The sequence below is a fragment of the Mchenga conophoros genome, linkage group LG18 (genome assembly GCF_057382185.1).
Source record: "Mchenga conophoros isolate Kocher_MC1m ecotype Shallow Benthic linkage group LG18, M_conophoros_male_GT1.1, whole genome shotgun sequence".
Lineage (NCBI taxonomy): Eukaryota > Metazoa > Chordata > Actinopteri > Cichliformes > Cichlidae > Mchenga > Mchenga conophoros.
Genome location: NC_140543.1, coordinates 37,596,983 through 37,621,684, shown reverse-complemented (window position 1 = coordinate 37,621,684; position 24,702 = coordinate 37,596,983). Strand labels below are relative to the sequence as shown.

Here is a 24,702-nt window from a genome sequence, read left to right as displayed (position 1 = left end):
GCCTTTTCGCTTTATGTGCCGATTGAAAGACTATACCCGCGCGCGCACAAATTACAATGTAGCAGCCCGATACAGTCAATACAATTATGGAAATGTCAGAAATTCATTAAAAATCATCCTGAGTAGTTGATGTCCAACTTTCAACACATCCCCCCTCTGGGACACCTACTGTACCTGTGTGCCAGGTTTCACCCAGATTTACTGTAGAATTCCTCAGAAATTAACCCCTGTTAGGCCCTTAAAAAATGCACCCTCTAAAGGCCCTAGGGACCAAAAATGGTCCCGCCCCAAAAAATGCAATAAAAAGATTATATATTCATATTTTTTTCCACTTTAAATTGGTCAGTCTTTTAAAACTACTTCTCCCTGAAATATTCATATAAAGTTTTAATTATATTTTCGTTGTTTTAACCCTTTAAATCCCAGTTTTATTACATGAGCGCACTGTTTTTTTAGCCCCAAAAAACAAAAAAACTAAATATTTTCAAAAAAAAACATTTGAAGTAATATTAGTTTGTTATTATAATTAGGCCTTTAGCTGGACCAAAGATTGGCACCAACATTCATTTTGATCCACTTTTATTTTTTTTGCAGGAGCAGATTTAAAAAAATGCATCCTGTAAAGGCCCTAAGGACCAAAAATGGTCCCGCCCCAAAAAATGCAATAAAAAGATTATATATTCATATTTTTTTCCACTTTAAATTGGTCAGTCTTTTAAAACTACTTCTCCCTGAAATATTCATATAAAGTTTTAATTATATTTTCGTTGTTTTAACCCTTTAAATCCCAGTTTTATTACATGAGCGCACTGTTTTTTTAGCCCCAAAAAACAAAAAAACTAAATATTTTCAAAAAAACCATTTGAAGTAATATTAGTTTGTTATTATAATTAGGCCTTTAGATGGACCAAAGATTGGCACCAACATTCATTTTGATCCACTTTTATTTTTTTTGCAGGAGCAGATTTAAAAAAATGCATCCTGTAAAGGCCCTAAGGACCAAAAATGGTCCCGCCCCAAAAAATGCAATAAAAAGATTATATATTCATATTTTTTTCCACTTTAAATTGGTCAGTCTTTTAAAACTACTTCTCCCTGAAATATTCATATAAAGTTTTAATTATATTTTCGTTGTTTTAACCCTTTAAATCCCAGTTTTATTACATGAGCGCACTGTTTTTTTAGCCCCAAAAAACAAAAAAACTAAATATTTTCAAAAAAAAACATTTGAAGTAATATTAGTTTGTTATTATAATTAGGCCTTTAGCTGGACCAAAGATTGGCACCAACATTCATTTTGATCCACTTTTATTTTTTTTGCAGGAGCAGATTTAAAAAAATGCATCCTGTAAAGGCCCTAAGGACCAAAAATGGTCCCGCCCCAAAAAATGCAATAAAAAGATTATATATTCATATTTTTTTCCACTTTAAATTGGTCAGTCTTTTAAAACTACTTCTCCCTGAAATATTCATATAAAGTTTTAATTATATTTTCGTTGTTTTAACCCTTTAAATCCCAGTTTTATTACATGAGCGCACTGTTTTTTTAGCCCCAAAAAACAAAAAAACTAAATATTTTAAAAAAAAACCATTTGAAGTAATATTAGTTTGTTATTATAATTAGGCCTTTAGCTGGACCAAAGATTGGCACCAACATTCATTCTGATCAATTACTATTTTTTCTAGGAGCACAGTAAATGTAATATATTGGTGATCATGTTTTCACTTTTTGATTATGTTAACTGCTTATTGGCACTTATTATTTACTTATTGCTTATTACCACTAAATACTATTACCTTGTTGTGTTCTAAAATAAAATAAAAAAATATGAAAATAAAAATACAAGGTCACTTTGAACAAGAAAACATTTATTTTTAGAACTTTAGAACAATGAACATGTGCTGTTTGGAATGGGGAAAGGTATGAGAGATGGGGGCTGGGGGTGGGGGGGGGGGGCAGTCCTGTACAGGTGGAGCAGTTGCTGCAGATGGTCAGGCTGTGCTCCTTGCATGCGCCCTTCCCACATTTGCAGCAGACGGTAAAGACCCTCCTTCTTCCTGTGCAAAGGTCACATTGCTTCCTCACCCTAGATCTGATGGCTGCAGAGGGGCCTGGAGAGGGATCTGCAGCAGCACCCTGCACCTGTTTCACATGCTCTGCTGTGTGGGAAGAGCGGGGAAGTCGCTCTCTCTTGGCAATGTGCGGTTGAACTAAGGTTTCTCCGACCTCCTCGATGTAGAGCCTCCTTCTGTAAGCTTTGCTTTGCTGCCAGGCTGGTTGAACCGCGGTCCACAGGACGTAACCATTATAGAGCGAAATGTCAATCAGATGGTGGAAAAGGGCTAACGGCCACCGCCTCGTTCGCCTCCTACAGGTGTAGGTGGCAACAGCCTAATAAAAAAACAAAACACACACACAAAAAAAACCCATTAAACCTACGTATATTTTACACAAGAATATATGAGCAAGAATGAATAAATTCGTGCGCAACTGATGCGTAATGACACCTACCTGATCGAGTTTGTCCACACCTCCCTTGGATTTGTTATAATCCTTTATTATGTGTGGCCTTCTCTTCGGCTCGTCGCAGACTCCTGGAGTGCGGTGTTTGGAGCTCATCAGGAGGACATTTCTGCCGCGGCGGGGGACGTATGACACGGCCGTGTGCGTCCTAGTGAAAGCAAAGACGGAGGAAAACACTCCTCTCCCCCTTGTCTGCAGCAGTTGTGGCGGAAGCTCGGGCTTGTTCTTCCTAATGGTGCCAACCAGGGTATTTTTTCGCCTGAGCAGCTCCTCTGACAGAGGGAAGGAAGTAAAAAAATTGTCACAGGTGACGCTGTGTCCCTGGAGCCCCTCTGTCAGCTCCAGAACCACTCGCATCCTCTGGTTGATCTCAGCGCGCCCACCGGCTGCTTTTCCCGTGTAGAGCTGTAGTGTCCAGGCATAAGACGTCTCTACATCGCAGACCGCCCATACCTTCAGACCATACTTTGCTGGCTTTTTGGGCATATACTGCCTGAAGGCGCACCTCCCTTTGAAAGGGACAAGTTGTTCATCCACACAAATTTCCTTGTTTGGCCAGAACATCATCTGGAGGCGATGGGTCCAAATATCCCAGATTTTGCGAAATGGACCCAGTTTGTCATCACGGTGTCTTGGTCTCGCAAGTCTGTCGTCGAATCGCAGAGCCCTGGTAATGTAGCGAAACCTTTTCTCGGACATGGTAGCCCGAAAAACCACCCGGCCGGATTTCTCACTCCAGAGACTGAGTGTTGATTCGTTTCGGGAACGGTAAACACCGGCCAGAATTAGTAGCCCCACATACGCACGCAGTTCATCGCTGTCCACGTCTTTCCAGTCAGCGATAGCACGTCTCCCCTGGAGATTGGTCATTGAGACGATATGCAGGATAATTTCATCGGTGACGAAAAGAGAAAAACTGGATTGTAGGTCACTGATCCGGGCGATGGCATAAAAAGTAGGTCCGGTGTGTCCCGTGGCCGCTGGAACGTAGCGGAGCGTCTCAGCGTTTGTCGGAGACCACTTTGTTCCATTTTTGGAAACCCACCCTGCCGATTCTTCCTCCATCTCTCCGCTCTCATTTTCAGACTCTGATCCATATGAGTCGGAACCGGACTCCTGCTCCTCCATTTCCTCCTCCGAAGAAATCTCCGCGTCATCCCCGGGGGATGACGAGGCGCTATCCCCCGAATCACTGCGGTCAAGTGAGCCCTCACTTACGAAGTCACAGTCAAGCTAGCCGCACCGCCAGCCGCACCGAAAATGTGGTTGCATTACTCTTACGCATATTACGGTATCGGTGCTGACTGGCTTAGAAACGCAGTGTTTTCTGTCCTGACACTACATTACTTCACAATCCACTCCCAGTTTTGGTTTATCTCCACTTTTCCCCCTGTGATCCACAGCCAAAATTACTGTACGGTTTTTGAGAAAATTGATAGTAAACTTTGCACAATTTACTCCACTGTACTTTTAATTTCCTCATCTGTGACCTCAGATTACAGGAAAACTATAAGAGGTGACGCAGATATTTCACTGGATTATGACTCTGGGTGACCCCCACTCTGCACCCTGTGATCCACAGCCAATATTACTGTACGGTTTTTGAGAAAATTGATAGTAAACTTTGCACAATTTACTCTACTGTACTCTATATATTCTCATCTTTGAGCTCAGATTACAGGAAAACTGTAAGAGGTGACACAGATATTTCACTGGATTATGACTCTAGGTTGTCGCCACTCTTCACCCTGTCATCCACAGCAAAAATTACTGTACGGTTTTTGAGAAAATTGATAGTAAAATCTTCCCATATGCAGTAATTGTATTTGAATTAGTTAAATATGAGTGGGCAACTCTGACCATGACAAGACTGCATTTACTTTAAGAAATTAATAAAAAAATGTAGACATATTGTTGTCAATATTTCTACTCTTCAATTTGATGTGTTTTTTCTTTAAGATAGTATCAGAAGTTGCTCCTCCACCATGAAAAAAAAACAGCTGCATGTATTCTTTTACTACAGCCATGATTCTCCTCTGTGGTCTTCCTCATTCATCCTGTTTGGAGCTTAATGTTCAACATCCTTTATCTATTAAAATTACAGAAGTAGAAGAAAGTAATCATCAGAGCAGGAATCATGATAAATGATAAATAGATTACCAGTACATGAAAACATAACATTTGCATAATTTCTCTGATAACCCTGCATTGGATGGGTTTATTAACGGTGGGCTGAAATTGTACTATAGTCTGCAGATGAGGAACTTTTTAGAGTGTTGAATTAAATGTCCTCCACAATCTGTATATGAATTGTCATTAAAACCATAGAGATTCTTACTTATAAAGGAAAGAAAAGTGTGACAATGCCCATCAACATATAGTGTATATTTTTTGAAACATTACAAAGATACATGTAATTCTGGGTTCACCTGAATTACGGATTAGACTGGTGGACAAACAGATGTTGTGTACAACTGGTGACAGCATCAGTGACAGGGATGCCAAAAGGAAGAACAAATTAATCAGCAAGGCTGGAAGCAGAATTAGGAGGCGTCATAGTCAGTGAGGGTCAGAGATCAATGAACAAATTTCCCACCATCATGGATAATGCATCACTCTCAAAAGGATTCAAAATTTGGGCCATGAAGAACAGTTCAGGAAACCGATTTTATTGTTTCGTCTGTGAAACTGTATAAATGAAATGTAAATTATGTTAAAGGCAAACACATTTGTAAGCAATAAGAAACAAACATGCTTTGCATTATGCCTTTAAACATCTGTACAGACTTGATACAATATTTATTAACTGAATTTAAAAACATGTTTTACATAGTGGGAGTATTTCTTTTACTGATGATATTTCAATGATATGTATTTTCTATGACTGAAAAATGCTCTAACACATGGCAATAACAGCAGATGTGGCAATTTTGTAATTTGTTGTATAAATTTGATATTATTTTAGGCAGTATATTTTCTTAGCCTTTATCATACTCTGTCAACACAGCAATCTCAGAAACCGTACAGTATATTTGGCTGTGGATGACAGGGTGCAGAGTGGGGGTCACCCAGAGTCATAATCCAGTGAAATATCTGCGTCACCTCTTATAGTTTTTCTGTAATCTGAGCTCAAAGATGAGAATATATAGAGTACAGTAGAGTAAATTGTGCAAAGTTTACTATCAATTTTCTCAAAAACCGTACAGTAATTCTTGCTGTGGATCACAGGGTGAAGAGTGGCGACAACCTAGAGTCATAATCCAGTGAAATATCTGCGTCACCTCTTACAGTTTTCCTGTAATCTGAGGTCAAAGATGAGGCTATATAGAGTACAGTAAAGCAAAATGGGAAGATTTTACTATCAATTTTCTCAAAAACCGTACAGTAATTTTGGCTGTGGATGACAGGGTGAAGAGTGGGGGTCACCCAGAGTCATAATCCAGTGAAATATCTGCGTCACCTCTTATAGTTTTTCTGTAATCTGAGGTTAAAGATGAGGAGATTAAAAGTACAGTAGAGTAAATTGGGTAAATTTTATTGTTAATTTTCTCTGAATCATACAGTAAAATAGTGTCAGGACACAATAGACTGCGTTTCTAAGCCGGGCTTCACCCATACCGTAATATACGTAAGAGTAGTGCAACCACATTTTCGGTGCGGCTGGCGGTGCGGCTAGCTTGACTGTGACTTCGTAAGTGAGGGCTCACTTGACCGCAGTGCACAACGAGACGCGATTAACACCTCACGACCAGCTCCCGATCATCAATCGCTTGGTCGGGAGGATTTCAAACCTGTTTGAAATATATATGATTAGTGTATTACAGTAAGCAAACTAATCCAACTCCTAAGTAACTTTTTAAAGGAAGAGAACAGGATTAGTAGCTAAACTCTGGGTACTGCTATGTTAGAAAATGATGACTCTGTGTTGAGGTGCATTCTGCATGGCTTCCAACACTCAGCTGTTCATTCTGTAATTTCACTACAGATCCCAGACCTGCACAGGAAGCAAATGTCATCACATTTCAGTGGTGATGAGCGTTTTAGTCTCCAGCTAAGACTTGGTCATTTTCACTAGTTTTAAGTTAAAGAAGTCCAGTTTGACACCAGGACCGTCTTTTTTGGGTTCTGTGAATTTTCCTCCTGTCTCGAGGTATTTGAGAGTAAGAACATGCAGATCTGAACCACCTATCTAGGTTCCTAAAGTCATTCACGTCTCATCTGAAAGGCGTCTTCAGTCCTACCAACTGATGGGACGTCCCTGGCCTCAAGTGGCTCCCATCAGTTTGTCATGTGTTCGTCACCAACATCCCAGTTGGGATTTTACTGTGTCAGTTAAAGCTGACATCAGCGTGGAAATAAAACGTGTCTGGGAACAACTGCAGAGTAGGCGGCGTTTTTTTTCACAAAGGACACAGCATCTCCTCATCAACAGCCAATCACAAGTACTTCCTGTTTCCATGTGTCTAATATATGCTTTGAATTATGAGTTGTACTTCACTGCTCTGTGTTCAGCGAGATTTAAGTCCACAGATATGTGACTTGAATCTTTAAGCGCCTGATAATAAAATAGTGCTAGGTTGTCTCGTGTGCGTCTCTCAGTAGAGCACAGTTGTCACTTTGAAGGTAGATGTGAGATATATGTGGTCAGGGAGCCCCGTCAGCTGTTAGAAACATGCGTTTCAGATGAGAGCTCTTCAACAACTAACAAACAAGTCCCATCTCCTCAAGCCCTTAGACTACCACGGCCTAGATGGGAATGTAGACAATCTGAATGATATTGTGTGCCAGTGTGGTGCTGCTTATTGTGGTTGCACCAGCACAACCTTTGCTCAGTGCTTCTACCCGCTGTAGGTTTGGCCCCTTGGCTCGGGGACAACATGTAGGAAAACACTGTCCCGTTTTGGTACATGCTCAGTACCATTGGCCTGGATTTACAAAGACACACATGTACACACTGAAGCTCTGACATTTGAAAAGGACTTTTTAGCCCTCCTACCTGACGTTTTCCCTTCTTTCTAGCTCTGTCAGATGAAGCGGGATATTTCTTCTTCAATGGGAACACTGTGTTTGACAATCCTCAGAATTTCCACGTGGCAGGAACAGTGTTCAAGTACCGACGTCCAAGCGTCGTGTTGTCTGATGGGTTGGAATACATCATTGCCCAGGGACCCACTCTGCAGGGTCTTAATGTTATGGTAGTACAGGAACACACACACACACACACACACACGTGTTTGTTAGTTTGACTGTAACAAGGCTGCGTGTCATTTCAGTACTACAACTTGAATGGGAAACTCCCCCACATCACCTACGAGTATACCATCCCACTCAAGTCTCAAGCAGCTGCCGCGGCCTCACGCCACTCCAATCTTAACCTCACCTATAATGACGTAAACGTGGATGTCAGAGGGGATCAGAGTATCTCGATGAACCACAGCAGAGGGTCAGCATCTGTCCATCACGACCTGCACGACCACCCAGATGTCCAGCTGCAGGAAGAAGAGGAGGAGGAAGTGGTGTGGGAGATCCAGACCGCCAGACCAGCACCAGTGGACATTATGGTCTACAGACCAGCTGACGTCATCACTCGTGTGTTTAGTCACAATGATGTGGAGGAACAGGGACCTCCAGCACCATCTGGCTACAGTAAGTTTCATCTTACTTGTATTATTAAAGATGTTCTGAGTCGTGCCAGAGGTTCAATCAGGAGACAACAACAGCTTTAGTGATCCTTTAATCTTCCGTGATATTGGTGCTTTCTAACCACATGATTTCTGCCACTGTCTTTCTTTTCTCTGGTCATGAAGAAAGCTCTTCCAACTCTTCCAACGAGCACTCGGCTGAAGATGACAACACGCTAATGCTCACCTTCCCAGGTAGAAAAGACAAATCCAGTTGTTTCCCAAATGTTTTCACTTCAGACATCTTCCTTGTGTACAGTAAGGCGGTGGTTCCCAAACTTGCTTTGCTAGGCCCCCGTTGTCTTACAAGAACCCCGCCCACACACACACGTGCACACACGCCCATATTTTGTTTCAAACTCCACTGCAGTTTATAAATTGTAAACAATGAAAGAAATAAAAGGTTACAGGTTGCAATTAAATAAACCGCTACCTCCTTTTAAAAAAAGAAAAACAAACCATCTTTAATTATTTTACGTATAGTTGTTTGTGTTGTTTTTTAGGTTTTTACTGTGTAATAATATTCAACATGTTTCAAAAAAATGTCTGTGCAGAGTGTTTAAAACATGAACGACTGTGGGATACTGTTTGTCCGTGATTTGAACCGGGGGAACAAACTGTGTCGGTGTCACTGACCAAACGTCTTCCCCCTGCGTGGCGAGCATTCACTGGGCACGGAGCGAGGATCCAGTTATTCCGCCTCCGTTACAGATATTAGACGTGGAAGGAGCGAGTGTTGTTACATTACCATTCAGTTTGAGGGTTACACCAGAAAATTTATATTTATTGTTCTCACGTGGTAACAGACAGGATTATTTTAACAAACATTTTGCTTGGTAATTATTTTTATCCTCCTGTAACTTTACTGTATAAAGAGCTAAAACCTCCAAAGTTTCAGGAGTAGTTAGTCGTTTTAAGAAGTGTTTGTGAACTAAAAATCAAGAATGTGGGATCCTGTTTGTCCGTGATTTGGAGAGCCCAGCGCTGCTCCCGACGCAGGGAAACAGATCCTGGTGGGGAGACCTGCCTTGGAACGACAGCTGTTGTGCAGGTGAAGCCAAAAACATGATATCCTTCATCAATATGTTCTAGTCTTTGGCTTGGAAGGAAGTTGGTTTGGAAGAATATTTGGTAAATGGACTGGTTCATATATAGCGCTCTTCTACTCTATCTGAGCACTCAAAGTGCTTTATACAAGTATGGGTGGGTGAGTGAATACTTTGGACAATACAGGGTGTGAACGCGGAATAATACAGTCTGATGTTGATCAGCTATGTGTGTGACTGGGAGCAGCTTCATTTTTCAGACAATGATCCTGAACAGAGATGCTTCTACTGCCAATAAAGGAACCTGGAGAACTCCTCCTGAAGGCTGCTTAAACTTCAGAGTTCATGGTGTGAATAAGACCTGTGGTCACACCAAAGCTCACTGGACTCACGCACCAGTGTTGGGCCAATATACTACAACCACAGTTCCAGTGAAGTTGGGATGTTGTGTAACACAACACAGATGTTCACAAAGTGGTGAACCTCGCCCCAGCCTTTAAAACGACTGAGCCGTTTGGGGATGCTCATGACAAACACCTGTTTCCCACTAACCTGTTCACCAACTTTCCCAGTCTTTTGCTGTCCCTGTAGCCGTTTCCCATTTTTCTAGCAAATTGTAAGGAAGTGAGGGAAAGCGCAAGAACAGGACTGTAGAGTTTGACTTTGATTATATACAAGTTATGAAAAAGACACCTAATAATATGAAGATTAGAAAATAAAAAATGAAACCTTAACCTTGAAAGTAATTTTAAAAATCATTTGTTGTTCACAGGTGATCAGAGGGTTCATCCTGCAGCAGAAGATGCTCCCCACCTGCTGCTGGAGGAGACAAACACTCACTCAGCCACACACACACCCACTGAGCAGCAGTCAGTTGCTGCTGCAGACACAGACACAAGCTCACAAATGCACAGGGACGTTGTCACAGTCATGGACTCTGTGGCCTCAGAAACAGTCAGTGGTCCTCACACCGCCATCCTGGTAGAGCTGCAGCAGGTGTCAGAGGTCCAGGCAGCCGACACGGAGAGGTACGATGAAGCATCTCATGATCCTCAGAGCTTATTCTGCATTTGTACTGTAATCATAACAAGAACTGCTTCACATACAGTCCTTCATCTCATCACCACACTGGGTTCAGATGTGTGCAGACTGGTCTGGGCTTTAACACGTGATCCTCAGGTTCAGTGAAGTCATTGTGACATTGGTGGGTTTCATGAATTTGCCTCCTGTCTGTGTTTCTGCTTCCTTCTAGCAACAACTTTGATGTGGAGCCACATATTAGTCTGGGAGACCTGTATAGCTGGAAGGTGTCTGCTTATGCTCCATGCAGTTCCACCTGTACAACAGGTAAACACAAAGCTGTCACCTGATACTGTTAGAGCCAAACCAGATATTTGTGTGATTGGCTGCTGCTGCAAATCAGCACAGATTCAAGCACAGTGTAAAAGTGATTGTTCTACATTTAACTGAAGGTGATCATAGTGACACTGTACTCGCTATCCCTGAGGGACTGATGAACTCCTGATGCAGGTCTAGACTTGGTGATGCGATGTTACAGTACTGCTCTGACACTGGACAAACCGTATTATGTTGTAACTTTGTAACTAAAAATATGATTTTGACTAACACTCCTTGTTTAATAATCCATACTGAAGAAGTGAATTTGTCAACAACAGTTGCAGTGGAAACGTTTCATTGTGTTTGACGCTTCGTGCTCTTCCTGACTGAATCAGGCTGAAATGGTATGAACAGGCCGGGGGGCCAAAAACCTGCATTTTCAGTGTTGCCACATAATCGTGTCAGTCACAGCTGCACTCAGGATGGAGAGTACAATGTGATGGTAAAAATGGCTCACAGTGATGCTCTGGCTTTGTGCTGGGAGACTGCTGCAAACTGAGACCCAGCCTAAACGTGATCGACCTGTTTAGGTGAGCTTGAAAGAAGAGCTGATGTCTGCTTTGTGTAGTGTTGCAGTCTGTGGTGAAATCATACGATGCACAGAGCAGGAGAGCAGCACAGAACTACCAGAGCAATCTAAAAATGGCTCTGAACACCATCTGTCCATGAAGCCAGATAACACACACCAATGAGTTAAACTGCAGGAATGTCTTAAAGACATAAAGACCTGGATGGCCGCTAACTTTCTGCTTCTTAATTCAGATCAAACTGAGGTTATTGTACTCGGCCCTGAAAAGCTTAGAAATATGGTCTCTAAGCAGATTCTTACTCTGGATGGCATTACCTTGGCCTCCAGTAACGCTGTGAGGAACCTTGGAGTCATTTTTGACCAGGACATGGAGGATGTTCATCTCTGTGAGCACTGTGTGGTGGGGTGGCTGTAGCTCAGCAGGTGGAGCAGGGTCTTGCATGAATGTGTGTGAATATTAGATAATTAGCACTTACACAGAAGAACCATAGAAAAATCATAAATGAATGGGTGCACGAGGCAAGTTGTAAAAGTGCTCAGAGGAGAGAAGTTCTGAGATGTACTGTGTTCCCAGGTATCACCAGCACATATGCCCTGTGCGTCCGGTATGATGGCACTGAAGTTGACGACCGTTATTGTGACTCTCTGACCCGACCGGAGCCCACACAAGAGTTCTGCATTGGAAAGCAATGTCCTCCACGGTACTGTTTCACCTCAGACTCACTGCAAAATCCACACCACGTTTAACACAGTTTTATGTGTGAATGGAAATGCTGGTTAACTGGAGAAACCAATCATGTTCAGTCAGGACCTCTGAGGTGGAGCAGGGTTAGAAGCAGCTTTGATCGTAGCACACGTTTCCCAGGTGAACAGTACTGATGCTGGCTGACTCTGAGATCTGCAGGGATGGATCTCCATGTCATGGCTGAACTAACACTATGCCTGATTTCAGATGATGCTGACATACTCTGAAGTCAGATGCTACTTTTAGGACCTGGAGACTTGGAGTTCACACTGGGACGAACCAAACGTGCCATTTTTATCAAATAAATCAATAAATAAACTGTTAAAAACTGACCTTTGCATCTACAGTGGGGCAAAAAAGTATTTAGTCAGCCACCGATTGTGCAAGTTCCCCCACTTAAAATGATGACAGAGGTCAGTAATTTGCACCAGAGGTACACTTCAACTGTGAGAGACAGAATGTGAAAAAAAAATCCATGAATCCACATGATAGGATTTGTAAAGAATTTATTGGTAAATCAGGGTGGAAAATAAGTATTTGGTCACCTCAAACAAGGAAAATCTCTGGCTCTCACAGACCTGTAACGTCTTCTGTAAGAAGCTTTTCTGTCCCCCACTCGTTACCTGTATGAATGGCACCTGTTTGAACTCATCATCTGTATAAAAGACACCTGTCCACAGCCTCAAACAGTCAGACTCCAAACTCCGCCATGGCCAAGACCAAAGAGCTTTCGAAGGACACCAGGAAAAGTATTGTAGACCTGCACCAGACTGGGAAGAGTGAATCTACAATAGGCAAGCAGCTTGGTGTGAAAAAATCAACTGTGGGAGCAATCATCAGAAAATGATGAGACAAGATGGCGCCGAGTATGGCAGCCTCGTCGCGAGCTCCCCCAAGCAACGGCTTTTTTCTGTGTTTAATTTTACTTTCCCTTTATTTTTTCACGAGCAGCACTTGTCTCCTTGTGTACGACCGACAAACCTTACTGGACATAAAAGACGGTCTTTCTTATAACTTTCCGGAGTTCAAGTTTTGCAACACGGACGCTCCGTTTGCAGACCCCCCATTCATCTCACCTGAGACGCCTTTGTTCTCTGGCCCTGGAGGCCGCAAACGCCGACGCAGAGGGAGAAGACCTGGCGTTCTGGTTCGACTGAGACGGCGCACTTACAGACCACCGTTACCCAGTTTATTACTGGCTAATGTGCAGTCTCTGGAGAACAAGCTGTGCGAGCTTCGGGCACGGATCTCATTCCAGCGAGAGATGCGGGACTGCTGCGTGATCTGCCTCACAGAAACCTGGCTATCGGACAAGGTACCGGACTCCGCAATACAACTGCCGGGGTTCTCTGTGCACCGCGCGGACAGGTCACAGGATCTTACTGGGAAAAGCAGAGGCGGTGGTGTGTGTTTCATGATCAACAACAGCTGGTGTGATTATGCGAACGTGCACCCGGTCAAATCCTTCTGCTCACCGGACCTGGAGTACCTGATGATTAAGTGCCGGCCATTCTGGCTACCGAGGGAATTTACAGCAGTGATTATTACGGCTGTTTACATTCCCCCACAAGCCGACACTGACCGTGCACTCAGGGAACTGTACAGCGCGATCAGCAGCGAGGAAACCGCACACCCAGAGGCAGCGTTTATCACAGCCGGAGACTTTAATAAGGGAAACCTGAAGAAAGCCTCACCAAAACTCCATCAACACATCCTTTTCAACACACGTGGAAACCGGCAACTCGACCACTGTTACACCTCTTTCCGGGATGCGTACAAAACCCTCCCCCGCGCCCCATTCGGCCAATCAGATCACTGCTCCATCCTGCTCCTGCCCGCCTACAGGCAGAAGCTGAAACAGGAAGCTCCAACCCGGAGGGCGGTGCACTGTTGGACGGACCAATCGGAGTCTGCGCTGCGGGACTGTTTTGATCACGCGGACTGGGAAATGTTTCACGTGGCCGCCAGAGACATTGATGAATACACAGACTCAGTCTGCGGATTTATCAGGAAATGCGTGGAAGATGTCGTCCCATCCAGAACAGTTAAATCCTTCCCAGATCAAAAACCCTGGATTAACGGAGATGTTCGCGCGGCACTGGCGGCACGGAACACCGCCTTTGCCTCCGCGAACACGCACATTACCAACTCCGGAAGACGATCAAAGCAGCCAAACGTGAGTACAGGGACAGGGTGGAGCAACAGTTTGACAACCCTCGGAGTATGTGGCAGGGACTAAACACGATCACAGACTTTAGAGGGAAAACCAGCACACCGCAGACCACGGCCTCTCTGTGTGAGGATCTAAACGTATTCTACGCTAGATTCGACGCAGCGAACACCATGAGACCGGACAGTGTGCGCACCGCGGATGACGTCAGTGCGCACACTGTGTCTGAGGAGGATGTGCGGAAGTGCTTCAGGAAGGTGAACGCACGCAAAGCTACTGGTCCGGACGGGATTCCCGGCCGCGTCCTCAAGTCATGCGCGGCTCAGCTGGCTGGAGTGTTCACGCACATCTTCAACCTTTCCCTCTCTCTGTCTGTAGTCCCAGCCTGCTTCAAAATGGCCACCATCGTCCCTGTACCCAAATCCTCCACCATCTCCTCATTGAACAACTGGCGACCTGTAGCCCTGACCCCCATCGTAAGCAAATGCTTCGAGAAGCTGGTCTGGGACTTCATCTGCTCTGCACTACCCGACTCACTGGTCCCTCTACAGTTCGCATACCGCCACAACAGGTCCACTGATGATGCCATAGCCCTGACACTACACACTGCCCTGTCACACCTGGAGAAGAGAGACACGTATGTGAGAATGCTGTTTGTAGATTACAGCTCAGCATTCAATACCATCGTTCCCTCGAAGCTGGACAGGAAACTGCAGGATCTAGGACTGAGCAGCTCCCTCTGCAGCTGGATCCTTAGCTTCCTGTCTGACAGACGCCAGGTGGTCAGACTGGGCAGCATCACCTCATCCCCCATCACACACTGAACACTGGTGCTCCACAGGGGTGTGTACTGAGCCCTCTCCTGTACTCACTCTACACCTACGACTGCACAGCCACTAACAACTCCAACATCATTGTGAAGTTTGCGGACGACACTACAGTGGTGGGTCTTATCACCAACGGTGATGAGACAGCTTACAGGGAGGAGGTCAGCGCCCTGACCCACTGGTGTCAAGACAACCATCTCACCCTCAACGTCGCAAAGACAAAGGAGTTGATAGTGGACTTCCGGAGGTGCAGAGAAGTACACACCCCCATCACCATCAACGGCGCTGCTGTGGAGAGAGTGAGCAGCTTCCGGTTCCTTGGCGTACATCTGGCTGAGGATCTTACGTGGTCAGTACACACAAACAAAACAGTGAAGAAGGCGCAGCAGCGCCTCTTCTTTCTCAGGAGACTGAAAAGATTCGGCATGAGCCCCCGCATCCTCAGGACCTTCTATCGCTGTGCCATTGAGAGCATCCTCACTGGATGCATCACCACCTGGTATGGCAACAGCACCGCCTACAACTGCAAAGCTCTCCAGCGAGTAGTGCGGTGCTCTGAACGGATAATTGGAGGTGAGCTTCCCTCCCTCCAAGACATCTACAGGAAGCGCTGCCTGAGGAAAGCGGGGAGGATCATCAAGGACTCCAGTCACCCCAGCCATAAACTGTTCAGACTGCTTCCATCAGGAAGGAGGTTCTGCAGCATCCGGTCCCGTACCAGCAGACTGAGAGACAGCTTTTTCCATCAGGCCATCAGACTGCTGAACACGTCATAGACACCTCAGCTTCACTACTGGAACTTCAACATTATGCACTCCATACTGTACAGTAACGCCACTGTTTTGCACATGTCTCACTCTGTATATTTTATTTATTTATCTATTTAATTTGTAAAATATGTGTACACACACACACACACACACACACACACACACACACACACACACGTAGGAAAATATTTAGTATACACATCCAGAAATGCATACACTATTATATATTGTACATATATTTATTAGTTTCAGGTTGGCCATTCTTGTATTTTGCTCGTTTGTGTTGTTGTGTTTGCACATCTCTGTTGCTTGTGGGGCTCGCACACAAGAATTTCACTCGCATGTGCTGTGCCAGTGTGCCTGCACATGTGATGTGACAATAAAAGTGATTTGATTTGATTTGAAAATGGAAGACATACAAGACCACTGATAATCTCCCTCGATCTGGGGCTCCACGCAAGATCTCATCCCGTGGGGTCAAAATGATCATGAGAACGGTGAGCAAAGATCCCAGAACCACACGGGGGGACCTGGTGAATGACCTGCAGAGAGCTGGGACCAAAGTAACAAAGGTCACCATCAGTAACACACTACAACGGCAGGGAATCAAATCCCGCAGTGCCAGACGTGTTCCGCTGCTGAAGCCAGTGCATGTCCAGGCCCGTCTGAAGTTTGCCAGAGAGCACATGGATGATACAGCAGAGGATTGGGAGAATGTCATGTGGTCAGATGAAACCAAAGTAGAACTTTTTGGTATAAACTCAACTCGTCGTGTTTGGAGGAAGAAGAATACTGAGTTGCATCCCAAGAACACCATACCTACTGTGAAGCATGGGGGTGGAAACATCATGCTATGGGGCTGTTTTTCTGCCAAGGGGACAGGACGACTGATCCGTGTTAAGGACAGAATGAATGGGGCCATGTATCGTGAGATTTTGAGCCAAAACCTCCTTCCATCAGTGAGAACTTTGAAGATGAAACAAGGCTGGGTCTTCCAACATGACAATGATCCAAAACACACCGCCCGGGCAACAAAGGAGTGGCTCCGTAAGAAGCATTTGAAAGTCCTGGAGTGGCCTAGCCAGTCTCCAGACCTCAACCCCATAGAAAATCTGTGGCGGGAGTTGAAAGTCCGTGTTGCTCGGCGACAGCCCCAAAACATCACTGCTCTCGAGAAGATCTGCATGGAGGAATGGGCCAAAATACCAGCTACTGTGTGTGCAAACCTGGTAAAGACCTATAGTAAACGTTTGACCTCTGTTATTGCCAACAAAGGTTATGTTACAAAGTATTGAGTTGTATTTTTGTTATTGACCAAATACTTATTTTCCACCCTGATTTACGAATAAATTCTTTACAAATCCTACCATGTGGATTCATGGATTTTTTTTTCACATTCTGTCTCTCACAGTTGAAGTGTACCTCTGGTGCAAATTACTGACCTCTGTCATCATTTTAGGTGGGGGAACTTGCACAATCGGTGGCTGACTAAATACGTTTTTGCCCCACTGTATAACTGTATCTATAAATTTACAGCATCACCCAGATTTCCTACAAACATCTGGCCTAATTGTGTTACTGCATTAGCTGCTAAATATCTGTGGATTTCTTTTTATTCTCAATAATCTGGAGCTGATTTATCAGACCTCATGTTTTACTGCCTATTTATAATATTATTATAAATATTTTAGTTAAAAATGTTATCGTATGCATATACAGTGCAACCCCGACTTACGAAATTAATTCGTTCCCGAGGGTCTTTCGTAAGTCGAAGCAGCCATCGCGCCTTTTGAGTGAACGGTAGGCTATAGGCTAGTTGCTAACGGCAACAACAATACGTCGTTCAAGTGGAACAGCGAAGCGCAAGTACGAAAACCAAGGGGGTTGTCACATGATTCGGAAGGCATCGTGGGCATTGTAGGCATTCTGGGCTCAGCCAATCAGAGCCAGCGGATTTCGTTACACGGGCATTTTGCCTCAACACGGGCAGAAATATTGCCGTTAAGTGCCTTCGTAACTTGAATTTCTCGTTAAATGGGGTCTTCGTAAGTCGGGGTTCCACTGTAGTTGAATGTTTTTGACAAACGTTGGAAATGATTCCAGGACTGTAAGAGTGAATATTTGGGGATAGCTTTGATTTACTGCCATAGTTTGGGTTACACCTGAAGCCGTCTGCATAATGCATCACACGGGGTCACCACCGTGGATGGATGCCCCACCAGGGAATTAAACAGAAGTCCAGCACAAATCCAGGAGAGTGATTCATTACATGTGTGGAGATGTTTTACGGACCTGTGATAACTACTCCACTTTGTTCTCAGATGGGAGACGAGTGGTTGGAGCGCGTGCTCTCGGACGTGTGGCGAGGGCGTGCAGTATCGTATCGTGCGTTGCTGGAAGATGCTGTCTCCTGGGTTCGACTCCTCTGTCTACGATTCGCTCTGTCTGTCACATGATCTCCACAAACCAGCCAATAGGAAGGTGTGCCACGGCCAAAGCTGCGGACCCCAGTGGGAGGTGTCGGAGTGGTCGGAGGTTTGTGCTACAGCAGCGTCTAACTTTCATAACAACCAGTTCTCGTTTAATGTTGGTTCACTGCAAACTTCTTACATGTTCTTACGTGTTACCAAGTGTGGAGCAGGGAAATTATTTTACTGCTATTGTTAAATAATCATCATTATTACCATTGCATTAATAATATAATCTGGAGTTTATATTGCATTCAGGGGTTGAACAGTGTGTCTTTCAGAAAGGCTAAAAGTCACAGGCTGACAGGAAACAGGCTTGCAGAGAGTTTGCAGAAGCAGGAAGTTATTTTGAGCAGCAGGCTAAGACGAGGCTTTAACAATGTAACAGATAGCTTTAAGATGGCCTTAAGATGTTTATGATGATGTTAATTTTGTATTTCAGATGCAGTTATAACTATTGTGTACACAATGCATATCTGTGCTTATTTGAGTTGATGTTCAGGTTCTTTAAAGGTCTTAAGCTTCACTGACGTGACTGTTCAGGTGATACATGCTGAGGGAAAACTAGAACATAGAAGGAATTGCAATACATGCTTACAAAACACTTATATATCAGGTCATTTCATATTAAGGTTTAAGTAGAGGTTCTTGGTTAAAACATTTATTTAGTAGAAGACATACACATAGTCTCAGTGAGCCTCTGGTCTAGTGAAAGGTCAGAAGTGCAACAGGTGAATTGAGAAAGAGCATTTGAGGACGAGACACAGACAGTTAGTAGGTGAAGAGGTGACACAAAGAGCATGTGGGGTCAACACACACACACACATGAGTTAGATTTATTTAGAGGAGAGATTAGTCATGTCTCGGCAAGAAAGAGGAACAATTCACTTTAAGACAAGAACGGAAAGTACCAGCCATGAAAATAGAAGATGATCTTCTGGGTTAAAAGTCATTGTGGTGTTGATCTGATCTATGTATAAAATGTATCTGTGACGCATGAAGGGGCGTCAGTAAACAAGCCCTGACGGTATAAAATCTGTGTATGCTTTGAGGAAGTCGGAGATCACTTGCTGTCGGCGTACAGAGTGTTCTTCCCACACGTGTGTAGTCATTAAAATCATTGTTTGACCAAGATCCTCTGGACCAAGGGTGGTTTGTACTCTCCTTCCTCAATTTTGAACCTTAACACAAGCAAGAAGAAACTTTCCATGATTCACCTTTTTGAGATTTTGTCTCCCGTCAGGAGGACACGTGAATATTGTCATGCTTCATCACACCAGCTGTCATTCATCGTTTCTCCCTCCGTGTGTCAGTGCTCAGCACGCTGTGGCTCTCGGGGCATCCGCACTCGAGAGGTTCGTTGCTCTATGGAGAGGAAACTATGTAACGAGACCTCTCGGCCAATAGAGAGCCAGGAATGTGAAGGCCCACCTTGTGACAGACGATGGAGCGTTTCTGATTGGGGACCTGTGAGTTCAGCCCTTTACTGTACCCACCACACACTGACACTGTCAATCACTGTTTCCAAGCCTGAAACTGTAAAGTTTGGTCATTTTGATGACCTGACAGTGTGTCTGTGAGAGGTATCACCAGATACGTCACCATGGTAACAAACCAGTCTCGAGTCACTCGGGTCTTTATCTTTTGATTTTCTTGTCGTTTTTAAAGTTTTCCAGGCTTTATGAGCGTCTGTGGACACTCGCTGCTTTTTCACTCGTTTACTTGAACCTGAATGTTTTTGTTGTTAAGCCACTAAACACTGCTTCATGCCCAACTCTGGGCTGTGTGTGCAGTGTGCAGACAGCTTAGCAAAGAACCACTTTGAAACTGCATATTAAGATTATTCGTTATTAGCACAAAAACACAGAGTTTGCAATGTTTTTTTTATTATTCTACGAAAAATGCCGAAGATAAAAGAGTTTAACAGGTTAAAATAGGTTTTATATAGAGCAACAAAGAACTACACAGAGCATTTGAAGCCTTTGGGCCTTCAGTCGATCCATCTCTTTGCTTCAGCCTCTCCTGAAATGGTCCCAGTGGAACGGCGGCTGTCAGTTACTGGGCTGAAAACCAGTGGATTACAGTGGGATAAACAGCAGATTAATCTGACTCGATTTTGCAGTGTTGTAGTTTTCAGAGGTGGAGGTTATGAGCAGCTTTTGTGCAGCGTGTAAATGTATTTTGCATGAAAATGTCTCTGCATTGTGTCAGTGCTCAGGTGAGTGCGGGGAGGGCAGGATGGTGCGTTCTGTGACCTGCCGTTCGTCAGGCGGACTTGTGATGTCAGACGGGCAGTGTGACCAGCCGTTACGCCCGTTGGCCATCTATCCCTGCGGTGACAGAGACTGTGCTCCACACTGGGTTGAGCAGGAGTGGCAACAGGTGACTGTGGCACAGTGAAGACATCATATTTTAACGCTATATAAGGATCGTGCACTCTTTAGTTTTGCGTCTGTGTTTCAGTGTAACGCTACCTGTGGCCGCGGCGTGCAACAACGTCAGGTGGTGTGTGCTGGCCTGGAAGGAGGAGTGTTCAAAGAGTTTCCAGACAGCAGCTGTAACCAAACCAACAAACCGCAGATGAGCTCATCCTGCTTCCAGAGACCCTGCTCCAAGTGGTTCACCACATCCTGGTCTCAGGTAGCGACGCCTGTCATCAGCCACCCAGCACACAATCACAGCCGTCTCACATTTTTCAAACTTTCCTCAACAAACTACAATTGGCAAGTTTGACCTCTTGTTCACTCAGTGCAGCAAGACCTGTGGGCGTGGCGTCCAGGTTCGAGAGGTCAAGTGTTACCAAGGGGAGGAGCTGGTAACGAGGGGTCACAGCTGCGACTCTGCCCTCAAGCCAGAAACCAAGCAGAGCTGTGAAATCCAGAGCTGTCCGACAGAAGCACCAGGTATAAAAACTCCAAGAGCAGACGATGCCGCCGTGAGACGATGACTTTCTAACAGGAGCTTTGTTATGTGTGTGTTTATCCTGCAGCATCACAAGGAGCAGACTTCTGCCAGGACAAAGCAACAGCCAACTGCGCCCTGGTTCTCAAGGTGAAGCTGTGTTCCCACTGGTACTACAGGAAAGCCTGCTGCCAGTCCTGTAAGGCACCCAGACCCTGAAGCCTTCGCTGTAACCTCTCACCTCAGCATCAGCCACTGTTACCAAAGGTCACGCTTTTATTGGTGCTACACAAAGCTCGCTGCTCGCCGCAGTACATCAACATAACCTGATTACTTTTATCCAATCATTGATGTCAAAGGTCAACTTATGGTCACTGTATGATTCTCTCCTTATCATTGTGGGAAGTATACCAGTACGAGGTCTTCTCCCAGCATCCTTTCTGAACTATATCACTGACTGTGGTACTAGTTTAGTCACAACCTCCAACTCAGACAATGTGAAGATAGACTAGCTTTAGGGGGCGGAGCTGGGTGATGAGGAGGAAACAGTTCTTTCTGTGTTCATCGCTCCAGATAACAAATGTGTCATTTCTACGGTGCTAAAGAAGCTGTATGTAAACACGTCAGAGCCTAAAGCGACGGTCGTCACTGTGGCAGCAGACTGAGACAGGCGGGGAAACTCGGCCCTGTCCTTAATGTACACAAACGGGGAGTTTGGGCAGGTTGTCCTCCTGCTGCCAGCATGGAACGCAGCTCCTCGTCCTCCCCGCACAGCACGGCTACCGTAATGTCACCTGTCGTGTCCATACCGCCGCTTACGTCTTCAAATCGAACTGCATTTGAACAATATTTTCAGCCCTTCAAATGGAAACACAGCTGATATTCAAAGTGAACCTGGACACAGCACAGAAAAAAAAACAGCTCATTGTGTTTCCATTTAAATGAAAGAATCCAAAGTATTAACTGAGTTTATCTATACAGCATCAAATCATAAAGTCGCCTCACAGTGCTTCACGTTGTATATAACATTGTAACGTGCCTTTTAATGGGATTAATGTGCCTTTGGAACTATTGTCAAGCGACATCTAACTGAAAACTGCGTTTTCACTGCAGCATCTCTAAAGATCGTTTCCTAGCTGGTAGTAATGAGTTGCCGTTGCACAAAATGATTCTTTAGCTTGCAGCCGGGGTCGTCCTCTGTAAATAAGATGGCTCTGGGAAAGCTGGTACAAGTTTACTGGTAAGGAGTCAAGAAACAATTGTGACTTCTGTGGGCTTTTCAACCTGCAGCAGCTGAAGGACAACACGCCAGCCGTGCAAACAGAGCAGCAGGAACACGCTGCTGCCAGTGAAAACTGCCCGGGCCAAACTCTCGTCTGCGTAGTACACTGTTTGTTTACCTGATGTTACACTGCCTCAGAGCTGCTGCTGCTCTGACTGTTTGTACTGTATCCCACTGAAAGAATTAAAGGTGAGTGTTTGTGTGTTGACCCACTGCTTCTTTGTAGTCGGACTGACCCTTGCATTTAGCGATGCTGTTGGATACCAAGGTGTAGTTGTGAAATAGAAGGAACGAGCTTAAACTTTAGTGGTGTGCAGCTTAAAGGTGGTAATTCAAGCTAGGTGGTATGTGTGTGTGAATAAAAGAAACAGACGTGAAGACGTGATCTGACCCTCTGTGTGGATGTGTGTCACAGTTAATCGTTAGATCAGTTTCACCCTTCATGACCTTCACAATTAACATCAACGTTCTATAGGTGAAATCTCAGGGCCCAGCCTCCTCTGCTCCACTGCTGCAGCCGAGCCCCTCACAGAGCCCTTTTTGTGCATTAACATTATCCATGATTGTGGTTGGAAAGGTAGATAGTTAACAGATATCCTCACAAAATAAAAGACAAACAGTCATAACATTGGATTTTCATAGATGAGACATCAGATACAAATATTCAATTAAGTTTTATTTATACAGTGCAAAACCACAACAGTCGCCCCAAGGCGGTTTATGTAAGTTAAAGACCCTAATAGCGAGGAAAACCCAACAATCATATGACCCCCTGTGAGCAGCACTTTCATGACAGTGGGAAGGAAAAACTCCCTTTTAACAGGAAGAAACCTTCAGCAGAACCAGGCTCAGGGTTCTCTTTACTAATCTACAAACATGACACATTATGTGAAATCCATAAGGAATCTTGTGGACTGGATTTTACTGCCATGGTTTGGGTCTAGTGATCCTTTATCCTGTAGTAAAACATTTCTACCCTGATGGCAGTGACGTCCTATAGGTCAACCTTGACTAAGGGACTTTGAGTGGTTGTAGCGCTTGTTAGATTATAATATTATTTTATGCCCTGTTATACCCCTAACTAAAGATTGTGAATTATTATGTAGTTTTAGTTTGCATTATTCTCCTGAATTAGAAGAAGCTGATAACTATTGCATTCGTTAAACTGATTTGCATTACATTAGACTGCTGATTTATTGTGGATGAATGATATTGTTTTATGATGTTATAAGAAATACTGTTTGCAGAAAGTCATCGCCTTATTTGTCTGATTAGAAGAGAACAGAGCATGCTGGAGTTTTCTGCCCCATCTCAGCAGTTAAGAAGTTAAGATTAAGATTAAGACCGGCTGAAGTGCCGGTCTTAATCTTAATCTTAACTTCTTAATCTTAATCTTAATCTTCAACCGGTCTTAATCACAATCTTAAACTTAATCACAATCTTAATCACAATCTTACTCTGCCGGCACTTCAGCCGGCAGAGTAAGATTGTGATGAAAATGATATTAAATAAATCTCTTAGTGTGTTGATACAGGTGGCTACGGGCCTGAACCAACTGCCCCCCACGAGCACACAAAAGGTTAAATTAACCCACCTACAAACACACATACACTAGAGCTGGGCGATATGAGATTTTTTCATATCACGATATGTTTTTTTCATTTCAGGCGATAACGATATCTATCACGATATAAGCCAAATAACTATATTTGTAAGATTTAAATGTGCCGTTGCTCACAAGTAAAATGTGAAATAATCAGCAGCTTGTTTTTAAATATTTATTTCCCATAATAAGTTCAACAGGGTAGATGTACTTAAGGAACATGAGACTTTTTCAGATAGATAAAGGCAAATATTGCAAACTACACAAAAGGCAGCCACTAAAGCGTTTAAGTTTCAAAATAGAACAAACAAAACAGACTAAATTGTCAATTCCACTTAGAAACAAAATATTAATTCTAAAAATAAATCTTAGTTTGTTTTACAGAATAACAGACAAAACTGACTAACTTTTGTCAATATCAAATAAACTGAGAACTAAAAGGAAATTCTCAATCTCTCCTTGTTGTATAGCTGAGCTTTTCAAACAGTTTTAACAGTTACTTTAGTCTGACAAAAGCCGAATGACGAATCAGCGCTTCCAGTCAGAGACTGAGGCTACGTCCACACGTACACGGGTATTTTTGAAAACGGAGATTTTTCCATTTTCGTTTTAAAAAATAATCCCGTCCACACATAAAGGCAGAAATGAAGGAAAACGCTGCTATGAACATGCCAAAGCAGCAGGTGGCGCTAGATTCCTAACTGTGCCGAAATGTTGGCCAATCAGAAGTCTAGAAGCCTCGGTGGGAAAAAGTAAAC

At 44.0% G+C, this 24,702-nt stretch overlaps 1 protein-coding gene across 4 annotated transcripts in view; it reads left to right on the top strand.

Moving 5' to 3' along the window:
* The window catches only part of LOC146554464 (ADAMTS-like protein 2), a 63,180-nt gene that overhangs the window by 25,275 nt on the left and 13,203 nt on the right, over positions 1 to 24,702 (top strand). For 3 of the 4 annotated variants that reach the window (XM_085254791.1, XM_085254789.1, XM_085254792.1), the window contains 12 exons: positions 7,544 to 7,719; positions 7,798 to 8,170; positions 8,332 to 8,400; positions 10,024 to 10,279; positions 10,504 to 10,598; positions 11,753 to 11,879; positions 18,012 to 18,225; positions 19,472 to 19,627; positions 20,370 to 20,540; positions 20,622 to 20,798; positions 20,908 to 21,061; positions 21,148 to 22,543. In XM_085254791.1, the coding sequence (XP_085110917.1) occupies positions 7,544 to 7,719; positions 7,798 to 8,170; positions 8,332 to 8,400; positions 10,024 to 10,279; positions 10,504 to 10,598; positions 11,753 to 11,879; positions 18,012 to 18,225; positions 19,472 to 19,627; positions 20,370 to 20,540; positions 20,622 to 20,798; positions 20,908 to 21,061; positions 21,148 to 21,278 (2,099 nt within the window). In that variant the 3' untranslated portion in view covers positions 21,279 to 22,543. Of the gene's footprint in view, positions 1 to 7,543; positions 7,720 to 7,797; positions 8,171 to 8,331; positions 8,401 to 10,023; positions 10,280 to 10,503; positions 10,599 to 11,752; positions 11,880 to 18,011; positions 18,226 to 19,471; positions 19,628 to 20,369; positions 20,541 to 20,621; positions 20,799 to 20,907; positions 21,062 to 21,147; positions 22,544 to 24,702 lie in introns of those variants that run through there. The other variant, XM_085254790.1, reaches the window with a different exon arrangement.